The sequence below is a fragment of the Aplidium turbinatum genome, chromosome 5 (assembly GCF_918807975.1).
Source record: "Aplidium turbinatum chromosome 5, kaAplTurb1.1, whole genome shotgun sequence".
In the NCBI taxonomy this organism is placed as follows: domain Eukaryota; kingdom Metazoa; phylum Chordata; class Ascidiacea; order Aplousobranchia; family Polyclinidae; genus Aplidium; species Aplidium turbinatum.
In genome coordinates this window covers 38,217,766-38,230,180 of record NC_137476.1, presented here as the reverse complement: position 1 = coordinate 38,230,180, position 12,415 = coordinate 38,217,766, and the positions used below count along the sequence as shown (strand labels likewise).

At 42.6% G+C, this 12,415-nt stretch overlaps 1 protein-coding gene across 2 annotated transcripts in view; it reads left to right on the top strand.

Annotated features, from left to right (window-relative positions):
• Positions 1-12,305, top strand: part of LOC145770838 (epidermal growth factor receptor kinase substrate 8-like) — a 28,325-nt gene extending 16,020 nt beyond the window's left edge. The window contains exons 8-15 of one of the 2 annotated variants that reach the window (XM_082582570.1): positions 2,575-2,752; positions 3,073-3,206; positions 3,475-3,635; positions 4,107-4,222; positions 4,352-4,430; positions 5,102-5,260; positions 6,170-6,324; positions 11,615-12,305. In XM_082582570.1, coding sequence (XP_082438696.1) covers positions 2,575-2,752; positions 3,073-3,206; positions 3,475-3,635; positions 4,107-4,222; positions 4,352-4,430; positions 5,102-5,260; positions 6,170-6,324; positions 11,615-11,752 — 1,120 coding nt within the window. In that variant the 3' untranslated portion in view covers positions 11,753-12,305. Of the gene's footprint in view, positions 1-2,574; positions 2,753-3,072; positions 3,207-3,474; positions 3,636-4,106; positions 4,223-4,351; positions 4,431-5,101; positions 5,303-6,138; positions 6,325-11,614 lie in introns of those variants that run through there. The other variant, XM_082582571.1, reaches the window with a different exon arrangement.
• The last annotated feature ends 110 nt before the right edge of the window (positions 12,306-12,415 follow it).

Here is a 12,415-nt window from a genome sequence, read left to right as displayed (position 1 = left end):
TCCGCCTTCATAAACGAAGCCCTCGTTGTTGAGGAGCTTTTTCCGCTCTTTCCTTTGTAATAATTGTAATGCAAAAAGCATCTGGCAACCCTGCTTGGGTTAGAACAATGCACGACATTATGACGCGGTCCGAATGACGCGAGACTTGCTTATCCCTGGTATCTGGAAGTTGAGAGTGGACTGTTCAAAGACATCGCTCTCAGTGCTATAGCACAACAAAAATAAATTTCTAAACGCGCGTCACTATTCGCTGGTCTGCGTCAAGATATTGTCATAGTTCGCGTTTTTTCAATTGCACCTTTTTCTAAACTTGCTACGTTGCTGGCAAGTGCTCATGATTAGTGGTGGTGCACCGGAGGCAACATTTTGGCCCGAGGCAGGAAGTTCCGGTCAGAGATTTGCAACTCCGGCCGGTGATATCTACGTCATAATCAATCTTCCAGCCGAGAGATTGTTAGTTGTAACACTCTAACCAAGCGCTCTAGAAGGCGACTCATGGCGATGTTTAGGATTTTTTGAAAGGATTCATTCAGAAGCATTGGCGTCGATTTCTTACTGACGAAAACCAATTCCAGGGAGGCGAGATGTCCCCGCTAATTCTGAAAGCGATTTCTAAAAGTTGCCGATTTTTAGCCTAAACGACGATAATCCACTATTTGTGTACCCACAGTCTGTCGCGATTGTCGTACAACATTCTCGGCAGTAATTGTGTAACGTTGACCGAACACCCTGGAAGACACAGCCTTCGAATTTGGCGTCGACAGTTACCGATGTAAATGCCAAAGTAAAGTAATCGAACAAAATATGAATGAAATCGGCAAAAAGTGGCGACGCAAATTTCGAAGACGGTGTTAATTATAGAAACCCAATCAGCAAATCAACATGTTTAACTGGGTTGGAAAGCGTGTCCAGTAGTAGAAAGGAAAGTTGTGACACGTGAGCGTCGAACAGCTGGAGAAGTGCATCCTTGAAAGATCAAAACAATTGAGTTCAAACAAAACTATGCCAGTGAAGTGCGCGATGAAGACTCCCCATGACGTTCTTGAAGCAAACATAGTTCGTAATGTGTGAGAATTAAACTGAAAACATGATAAAAGAAAAGATGTTGAATGGTCTTGGTCGCAAATATAAATATTGCGGCTTTGCGTTTCCAACATTTGCTTCTTCGGTTTTCGTGCCGAAAACTTCACACAATTTAAAAATAGTTATGGAATTGCTGTAAACGATGAAAGTAGTTGAATATTGCCGTTGGTGGTGGGTGTGGTATCGCTTTCACTTTTTTGAGCATTTTTACTTATTTTCTCATTTTTATTCTGTAAAATTGTGTTTGTGTGACCGGTTGCCTGCATTTTCTATCCACCCGATGTAGAATTGGTTTTAAGACATTGAAGATTTTTCATTGACTTCCTTGATCTTATTTTCAATCTTACGTTTCCCGTAGCTCTGTATGTTGCATATACGCACAACAAAGATTTTTGGAAGGTACATGAGTATGGGAGAGTAGAATGAATATTTGTGAAGGAAATGAAACAACAAAATACTTTCAAATGACCCCTTACAGCGCAATGTTGCAAATGCCAAATTTTTGTGTTAGTTATGCATTTGAAAAATATTTGAATAATTTTGTTTGGCCCTCCGGGCATGCACCTCCGGGCCGAAGCCGTCATCACTTCCTGCCGGAGTTTGGCCGGAGATCGTTCCATTGCTATTGATTATATCGCTTCTAACTCCATCGAACCGGCGCTCGTGTGTCAGAGCGGTTACATCACACATCTTCCAATTTCCGGTCTACCAATAATTGTTAAATATCATACAGAACAAAAACCAATTGAAGCGACCACAATTCCATGTATGGATTTTAATGGCCCTATTTCAAAATTGTATGAAATGCCTCTTAGAAATTACAATTGATCGTTTGGGGAGCCGCGCTGTGGCAACCAATCTGATTCCGAATATCGGTTCGGTGAAGTTCTGACCATACGAACGATACTTTCTATAACTGAACAAGAGTCTAGACCAGGGGTGCACGCACCACTAAGGGTTGCGAGACCTGTGCCTAGGTGGTGCGAGGATGCTGAATTATCAAGGTTTGTTATACTATGACGTAAGAAGCAAAGTTGTTTTACCAGGTTTCAACAAAAATTTCGAGCTGTAGACATCTTACTTTTCAGTCAATCCTAGGAGGGGGTGAGAGAACTGGTTGGTAATTTCAAGGTGGTGCCGTCAAGGAAAAAGGTTAAGAACCACTGGTCTAGACCAAGATGCGATAGAAAAAACACGAACTTCGACAATAACTTAGCCGAGCGACTGTGACGCGCGCTATTTAGATAGTGAACTTTGTTACACTAGTACTGTAAGCACTACATCTGAACGGCGCTAACATACCAGCAACCACAAGAATTAACCAGGTCCCGCATCATTCTGGTATTGTGGCATACGGACCGTGACATGAAGATTTTTCCCGTGATTACAATGATACCAAAAAGGACGCTAGATGTTTGTGGATTAGCTGGATATTGTAACGAGAGGTGAAGTTTTGATTTCTGATGGTTCCTTCAACCGCGTCCATTTTAGGAACAAATTTCCAAGTGACATGAACTTCCCGCCTTATGTTCCCCGGTTCAGTTCCGGATGGGCTCCTCCTCTTATTCCATCAATGGATGCGGAGGACCAGGGATTGGCCGCCACCATCCAGGATCAAGCCAATCTTGTCCTGAGGACCGAGGAAGCCTGGAAAGCCGGTGGAGCAAACGTGAGTGTTGGAGGTTTCTATATAGATTGTATTTCTTCTGCATAGGCTCAAAGCAATTTTCAATATCTTCGGCCATTAGAGCGGCCTTCGTTTTAATATTAATACTGAACTTTTGTCGGTAGAGAACGTAACTTGTTGGTAGATTTCCTCCCCCACCAATCACCTCCTTTGATCTATTCGACATCTGGATCTTAAAATTGATGTTTATTGATACTTTCAACATCCTGGGAGTGACAATAGTTGGACCTTAATAACAACGTTAAGTTTGCAAGGAACAAAAACTTCTTGGAATTCTAAATTTTATTTATTCCTCCGCGCAGATTGAAGACGCGTTGAAACCTCTGTCTCCTGTCGTTCCGTCGGACCCTGCACTCCAGAGGAAGCAGAGCATATACAACGGAGGAGTCGATCCGTCATTAGCCTTCAAGCAACATGTGAAGAACCACGTAGCGAGGTATCCTTCCTTGGTTGCGTCAATGACATAACATATAGGCTACCGCGCGTCCGACGTGAAAGGCAGCCGCCTCATGGCCGGCCGTGTCGCCAGCTTGGTCGGATCGTTTCTGTTCTGGACTTAGCCGCAAACCAATCTCGCGTTGTCATCCTCGTCTGACATTGCTGTGACGTTTGGTGAATCTATTGCCGTCTTAGGTCTATTATGTATGTCATAATTTGTCACAATTGAAGTCTTTGCCAATAGTAACATCGTCTCCTCATGGCAGGAACCAGGCGGCCCAGTCCGGGCCGACCCCCCCTCGCAAGTTGTGCCGGGCTATGTACGACTACACAGCGCGCAACGAGCACGAGATTTCAGTGAAACTGGACGATCTCCTGGATGTTATGGACGACTCCAAGTCCTGGTGGATGGTGCAGGACAAGGATGGTGAGTCATCACCACACCATCTGCATCAGTTAGGGCGATCCACGGTTATCTTAAATATTCTAAGGAAAGTCTAAGTCGGCATTGAGTAGAAGTTTTGAAAGGGCAGTAAGTCAAATATTTCACAGACAACAACATTTCAACAAGCAGAAACTTTAATTGGTCAATCTACGTGGACGGGGTCAGCGTCACTGGTTCAAAGCCTCTACCATGATAAAAGGGGCATTCCTATTTAGAAGAGGATTTATTATGTTCTTGGTATATGCGCACATACTAATTTCATCCAAGTCATTAGCTACATATCGCCGGAAAGACCTTGTAACAAGCTGTTCAAAAACGTTATTAGATTGGTCAAGGAATTAAGAAGTTAGTCATTTAAGTTTGATTAAAACTTCACCAACTATCTCCACAATCATCCTTAAAACTAACCAAGGACTTGAGGGAATGGCTTTAATTTCATTGAGGTTTTTCCAGGAGAGACCGGATACGTTCCAGCCAACCTGATGCTTCTCATCTCATCTGCCAGCAAGTCTCCGGCAGCAACATCTACAGAGTCACCCCCTGGGTTTGTTCCTAACCCCCCAGCCAAGGTTAGTAACCATGCGGCGCTACGTCCCTTGTTGTCATAATAAAGATTATGATGGTACAGTAGATGCTTGTGCCTTGGTTATGGGTTGTTTGGTCAAAGTATGTTGTGTGACATGTAAATCCATCTGCAGGTCCCCGCGGCCCCCCCACCACCCCCGGTATTATATGCAAGCATCAACAAAACTTCCTCCCCCACCAAGATCCAACCAGGTAAGGGCCGTCACCCAGTGGCAAATAGCTGCTGGAATAATTGAATAACTCGTTTCATGTTCAACACTGGTGTGGTTCTGGAACCATTCGGAAAGTTTGTAAACGTTTCCTTGCTCGACCAGCCTGGAGAACTATCGGGGTTGATCAAGGTGTCCGAAGCGTACAAATATTAAAACCATATTCATCTTCACAACTTCGATACTAAGGACCTGTTTTAGCCTGATGCTGCGAGTTCGCTGTGGTAATAAGTTGTAAGTTCCCTAGTTATGTGCTATGACGATATTTCAAATATTAATTCGTCATGTGCATTGTGCAATGACTAGAGAACTATGTTCCGAAAGCCAGTGCATACCGTTATTACCATGGCAAACTCGCGGTATCAGACTATAACAGGTCGTTTGTGAACATTGTGAAGTAGGCAACGATCATGCTGCTAAAAGCGAAACTTAATCAATTGCATTTATTCATGTATTTGTATGATTGTAGTTGACTTGCTGTTGTACTAAAAGTATGAAAACTATCTGAGTTTGGTTGTATCTTGTGGGCTGTTCTTTGTCATCAAGGTAGCTTCGATCATTATTCTCTCTGTTGTTATGATGGCAACTCCACCTCAGGGTCAATAGTCTAACTAAGCGCTGACTTGTATTGATTGAACCTTTTCTTTGCTTCAGTTGCGATGTCATCAGCTCTGAACAGTGTGGTTCTGAGGAAAACACCCGTCAGCAACCGACCCAGAGAGTCCTCCATCAATCCTGGGAGCTTGCAGGATGAGCTGAAGGAGAGAGTCGCATCTCAGAAGAAGAAGAACTTTGTTCTCCCTAAGAAGAGTGGTAAGTTTGAAGCGAGGTGGTGGCTTGTGTGATCACAATCGTGTATTGTGATGATCATTAGGGTGGCTTGTTTTTGAACTTTTTTTTAAAATTCTCTCGGGGTAGTGGGGAAATGGTGCCAATGAGTGAGAAAACAATCATGACAAAATTTGAGATTTGTAACAAATTGTCTTCAGCCTCCTCATGGGGCCCAAAAATCGAAAAATGGGGTCAAAAACGCAATTTTTTTCAAAAATATTTTTAGTTTGGGTAGATACAATATTGTTTAGATATATCTAAATAACCTAAAAAAAAAAATTGAAGTCATTTGAACTATTCCTTCAGCTTCCTCACAGCTTCTGAAAATTTTCATTTTGCTGAAAATTTTGCATTTTTGTTTGTGGTTACATAACTACAAACTTCGTCAATGACGTAAATTCAAATAAAAGACGTCACTTTTTCCTACCTAATTAACCCAATTTCATTAAAAAATGACGCAACAGCTCAGGGCAGGTCTATAAAGAGAAAAACAATGACGTTTTATAGCTGGCAAAATGTCTAACTCAATTATGTTTCATGTAACCACCCACAAAAATGCGAAATTTTCAGCAAAATGAAAATTTTCATAAGCTGTGAGGAAGCTGAAGGAATAGTTCAAATGACTCCAATTTTTGTTCTTAGGCTAATTAGATATATCTAAACAATATTTTATCTACCCAAACTAAAAATATTTTTGAAAAAAAATGCGTTTTTGACCCCATTTTTCGATTTTTGGGCCTCATGAGGAGGCTGAAGACAATTTTTTACAAATCTCAAATTTTGTCATGAGCGTTTTCTCACACATTGGCACCATTTCCCCACTACCCCGAGAGAATTTTAAAAAAAAGTTTAAAAACGAGCCACCCTAATAATCATCTTCCATTGTTGCAGCATCCTCCACCTCTCTGCTCATCACATCATCCTCATCCCCCGCTCAAGTAAAGCACTGGCTCCGATCCAATGGATTCTCCACCACCACAGTGGACAGCCTGGGAGTCCTAAATGGAGCACAGATCTTCTCCCTGAAGAAAGATGAACTGAAGCAGGTGACGAAACAATCCGAGCAACAACGTCACAACTACATGTGGTGACGTCACACACTTATTTAAACACCCAGAGAAATTCCATCAATAATGTTTGCAATGGATTCATTCTGATGGTTTGTTCGTCCCTGTAGCTCAGTTAGTTAAGCGGCCGACATTGTGTCCCCAGCAAGGTGCAAGTTCAAACGACGCTGGTTCGGCTCTCGGGGTGTACGCTTGAGCACTGCACTCCCGTCAGCGGCACCTAGTGGATGGAGCACCACACAGACAACAATCGGAAACTTCACTCTGTCAATCTCGGTGACCCGGGGTTACGTCAGTGGTTCAAAGCCTCTACAACCGGGGGGCCGCGACCCCCTGGAAGTCGTTTAGCATTTTTAAGGGTCCCAAAGACTTTATGTTAAAAAAATATTTGGCAAAATAACATTCAAAAGTATTCTACTAAAATTATGTTTCTATGTTTTAATCTTGGGTTCAGCAATCTGATAAAATTTGATCACTTGACTAAAATCGCACTCTTTATTTAAACTTGTGTTGGTTGGAGTATGATCATTGTAATCAAACAGTAAGGCTTTATTCATCATCATCATAATCCATCGTCGGTTTGTTCCCCACTAGTGGGGGTGGCCGATTGTTTCCGCGCAGCAATTGTTTTAATCCCTTTTCTCCATTTCACCCTGTCCCTTGCATCTTCCTCCTTCAGTCCGACTTTTTTAAATTCATCCTTCACTTGTTGTTTCCACGTTCTTCTTGGACGACCGCGTTTCCTCTTCCCATCCACCTTTAGATCTAGTGCCTTTCTAAGAAAACTTCCTTCCTCCCTCCTTATCACATGTCCATACCATCTTACTCCATTTGCCCTTGCCAGTTGGTCTATGGTCTCTCTCATCTCTAGCATATCCAACAATTCTTCAGTCCTTTTTTCCCTTCTCGTTTTCACCCCACACATTGCTCTCACCATTGACCTTTCCGTTCTTCTCAGGATTGCCAGTTCACTCTCTCTCAATATCCATGTCTCGCTACCATATAGCATTGCAGGCCGCACACAGCTCCGATATACTTTCCCTTTCATCCTTAGTGAGAATTTTCTGCCATACAACATTTCCCCACATTCCCTGAACTTTGCCCAGCCCAATCTTGCCCTTGTTGTCACCGCTGCTTCACATCCACCACTTCCATTTATCCGATCACCCAGATAACAGAAGTCTGTCACTGTTTCGATGCCATGGCAGAACTCATCATCATGGCCTTCCACTTCATTCCTTCCTTTACTGCATTTCCCACAAACAAAACACTTCGCCAATCTTGTTGCGGCTCTCTTGACATTAGCACATCTTGCATGTACCCACTTTCCACATTCCTTGCATTGCATTGAATTTCTCATCACTCTCTTGCCACATATTCCACAGGGATCTACTTTGCTCTCAACAACTGTTCCTTCTGCTCCACTCACCATCACTTTTGTTTTTTCAAGATTCACCTTCATACCCTTGGTTTCAAATGCTTCTTTCCATTTCTCAAACTTTCTCTCCAGTCCCTCCATACTATTACTTGTCAAGACCAGGTCGTCTGCATACAAAATTTCACTCAATAAGCCCTCCCTCACTCCTTCAGTTACAACGTCAACCACAATAGCAAATATCAGAGGTGACAAAACTGATCCTTGGTGTACACCAACCTTCACAAAAAACTCGTTTGAATAATTTGATCCAACTCTCACTTTTGTTCTTGCATCCTCATACATAGACATCACAGCTCTCACTAATACCTCCGGTATACCTCTTTTCCTCATTGCCCACTCCATCACTTTCCTTGGTACTCTGTCAAATGCCTTTTCTAAGTCGACGAAACACATATATAGTTTTCTCTGCTTCTCTCGGTATTCCTCCTGCATTCTTCTCAATATAAACAGAGCATCCACTGTACCTTTTCCTGGCATGAATCCAAACTGCATATCATTTAATTTCACCAATGTTCTCAACCTCTTTTCTAGTATTCGCTCCACAATTTTCATTCCATGCTCTAGTAGTTTTACACCTCTATATGCACTGCAACTTCTCACATCCCCTTTTCTCTTGAACAATGGAACAAGAGTACTATGCTTCCACTCCTCCGGCATTCCCTCTCCATCTAATACCCTTTGGCTAAGTTGTAGCATTACTTCAATTCCCAACTCTCCACTTGCTTTTATCATCTCTACGCTCACTTCTGATGGACCGGCTGCTTTACGCAGTTTCATTTGCCCCATTGCCTCCACCACTTCATCACGAGTAACCTTTCCCACTGGACCCTCCACCAGATCAACCTCTGTCATATGATCCCATACATTCTCCTTATTCATAACATTTTCCATGTGTTCCTTCCACACTTCTCCTCTGCTTTCCGGGCTGAAATGCAACTTCCCATCTCCACTCCTTATACATCTTCCCCCTACAATATCATTCCCATCCTTTTTCATTTGCTTTATGAGTCTGAATACTTTGTTTTGGCTTTCCCCCATTTTATTAAGTTCCTCCTCAGCACCATTCTTCATAGCTCTTGCAACAACCCTCTTTGCCTTCTTTTTCATACTCTTATACTTCTTTTTATTCTCTTCTGACCCATTTTTGCGCCACTGCTTGTATGCATCTCTTTTCTGTGAAATCGCATGCTTCACCTCTTCATCCCACCACCATGTGTCTCCACGATCCCTCCTCACTTTCTTTTTCCCACATACTTCATCACATGCTGCTAGGACACCTTTCTGAAATGAAGCCCACAAGTCCTGCGCACTCATGTTTACCAGCTCTTTTGCTCTTTTCATAAACTTAATTCTCGTTTCTTTTTCCTCCAGTTTCCACACATTTCTTACAAAAACTCGTTCTTTCTTCACAATTTTCTTCACTTTTTTCATATTTAAGTCTCCTACTACTAGTCTATGCTGCAACTCCCACGGAATTACTTTCACATTCTTCAAGTACTTTCTCTGTTCCTGCCCAACCACAATAAAATCAATTTCCGACTCATGTCCTCCTGAGCTGTAAGTCACCTTCCTTTTCTCTTTCTTTTTAAACCATGTGTTGGCAATACAAAGTTTCCTTTCATCACAAAATTCAAGTAGCATTCTTCCTTCCATGTTTCTCTTCCCAAAACCATACCCTCCATGAATGCCCTCGAACCCATTTGCTTGTTTTCCAACATGTCCATTAAAATCTCCTAATCCAAACACCAACTCTTTTGAACTCCGTAAATCCCATTCCTCTGCCAAAACATCATAAAAACTTTCCTTTTCTAAGTAATCCCTACCACTTTGAGGTGCATATGCACAGATTAGCCTCACTACCTCCTCTTCAAAAGCAAGTACCATTGTCATCACTCTGTCACTCCTTCTTCTAACTTCTATTACTTTCTCACACAATTCCTCTTTTACCGAGAAACCAACACCACCGATTCCTGTGTCATTTCCTGACCACCATAACTTATATCTCCTCCCATTGACACCTAAAAACCGCGCTGACTGTCCCCTCCATCTTACTTCCTCTAGGCAACATATATCCACCCTTCTTTTTCTTAGTTCTTCACATATTTCAGTTCCTTTACCACACAAACTTCCCACATTCCAGCATCCGATTCTAACACCATAATCTTTTTTCAATGTTTTTTTGTTTTCTCGGAACCCAGAGATTCTTCGCACCCCTTGCCCATCTAAGGGCTGCTGGGGACTAGGGGCCATTTTTAGCTTTTGCTGCATTTAAATAATATTTTGGAGCAAAGATTTTCCAGCCGGATGCCCTTCCTGACGCTAACCACAGTTATTGGCGGTGGGCCTAGCCTTTACTTAAAAAAGTATTTCCTGCAAGGCAGCAGGATTTCTAACAAGTTTTAGCCAACCAGTCGAGGTTGTTGCCCATGAGGTGGGACGTGGACCCACTTGTTAGTTTGGTGTGTGATCAAGACCAGTGTTCCCCGAGACCCATGGTGTAACAATCCATGGCGACTGCCCAGGGTTCAAAGGTGCTACTTGTACCTCACACCTACCTCATTACGTGACTGAATAAGATAATTGGCACTAAGGAATTGCGCCAGTGGGCGATGTTAAGCGAAACGCGAACTTTGATGAAGAAGATGAGAATGTAAAGAGCTGGAATGTGTCGGGAAGCTTGTTATTGACAATACAACATTAAACATCCGAGACCCATCCACATTATTTTTCAACAAACCCACATTGACCTGCAAGCCCCACATAATTATGATAGTGTAGTATTGAAAGTAACATTCCATCATTGTCATCGAAACTTTTGGAACATAAAGTTTCCTGGCACAACCAGTTATAGACGGTGGGCCTCGCCTTTGCCTTAAATGTATTTTTTGCAAGGCAGCAGGATGTCTAACAAGTTCTAGCTAGCCAGTCGAGGCTGTTGCCCGTGAGGTGGGACGTGGACCCACTTGTTAGCTTGGTATGTGATCAAGACCACAGTTCGCGAGACCCATGGTTTAAAACCCATGACGACTACCCTAAGGTGCTACTTGTACCACACAGTGTTGCATCTAAATAGTTTCTACATGACTGATGTTCTTTTGTTACTGTGCCATGCTAAAAATTTAACATGCGATGTTTAAAAAAAAAAATTACACAGGCCTTCATGTGATACTTTAGTACTGAAAGTAACATCTATTGTATGTAAATAAAATCCATGCCCTTAAATAGATCCCAGGTGTAAAAGTACCCCCTTGTCAAAGCTACTGCCAGTCATCGCACTGTGCTACTTTTGTTTGGATTCATGAACTCAATAAATGAAACACTTCAACAGAGCGATATCTTCCTAACTAGGTTTGTCCCCACTAGTGGGGGTGGCCGATTCTTTCCTTGCAGCGATTACTCTTATTCTCCTTTAGTCTATAACATTTTTTCCTTCGGTCCGTCTTAGTCTGCCCCCCTATTCTTTTGTCCCCGTTCTATCTACCTTTTAAGTCAATGCCTTTCGAAGACAGCATAAGCTAAAATGATTATGTTGTGCAAGTTTTATTTATTTCGCTCACAATGCCGTGTGAGATGCCTGAATGAAAACGTTTGGAAGGGAGTCGTTTGGTTACAGTGGCATATTGCTCTACGAGTCGACAAGTAGCCGATGCGACACCAAGATGATGCTTCCAAAGAGGCTTTCTCAACCTCGCTTATGGTTATCGTCAATCGAATCTTACGCCATCCGGGTAGTTCAGTCGGCAACTAAGTTTGTGCCGTCATGGTGGCCATCCCTCATTCCCTGTCACATTGCAAGTAAAAACAGTTTTAACATTTTATTTTTCGTAACAGATTTGCGACGACGAGGGATCTAGAGTCTACAGTCGCCTTCTTGTGCAAAGATCCGTAAGCGGGTCCCAGTCCACGAACGCAGGATCTGAGCTGGGAAAGATCATGAAGAAGAGACAGGAGATGTTGGAAGATGAGTGATCGTGGATGATGTTCCAACAAACGATTTTGTCGGATATTTTATCAACGTTGTTTCGAAATGATACTTTTTGAATTGAACATGTTCATGTCCAACCCATACAGGGAATCCCCGATAACCTTCCAGTGTCGCTGTGTTACCCACCGACATCTTTTGTGGTTTCTTCCCTTTGGAAACCCAGCGATGACGTCATAGTCGCAATAATCTTCGTTGCCAGCGCACAATTGATAACGCAGGAGCGGTTTCGTGCCAGGCGGCGACTATGACCGATGTTCTATGGTGGTTCCTTCACAAACTCGCTGGGTGCTGCAGCGGGAGTCAAATAGAAATCTCTTCCGAAAGTGGCTTTTCTAGACGCACCATTATATTTGGTCATGTGCCTTTGCGTCATCTTTGTGACGTCACACAGGCGATGGGATTGGTTCATTGCGAGATTAAGAATCCTTTGCACCGGTCGATACAAACCCAGAGCGACTCCATTGTGTAAACGTACTTACATCTGTCGTTACAATAATCATCCCCCCTCATGCAACGAGTGATGGAATTATCGCACATTTATTTTTGTTCAACAATCGTCGATGTAGATAGTTCAGTAGATATATTCATATGTTTGTTACATCACTATCGAATCGGGCGCTTATTGTTTGTTTCTTCAATTGGTTTGT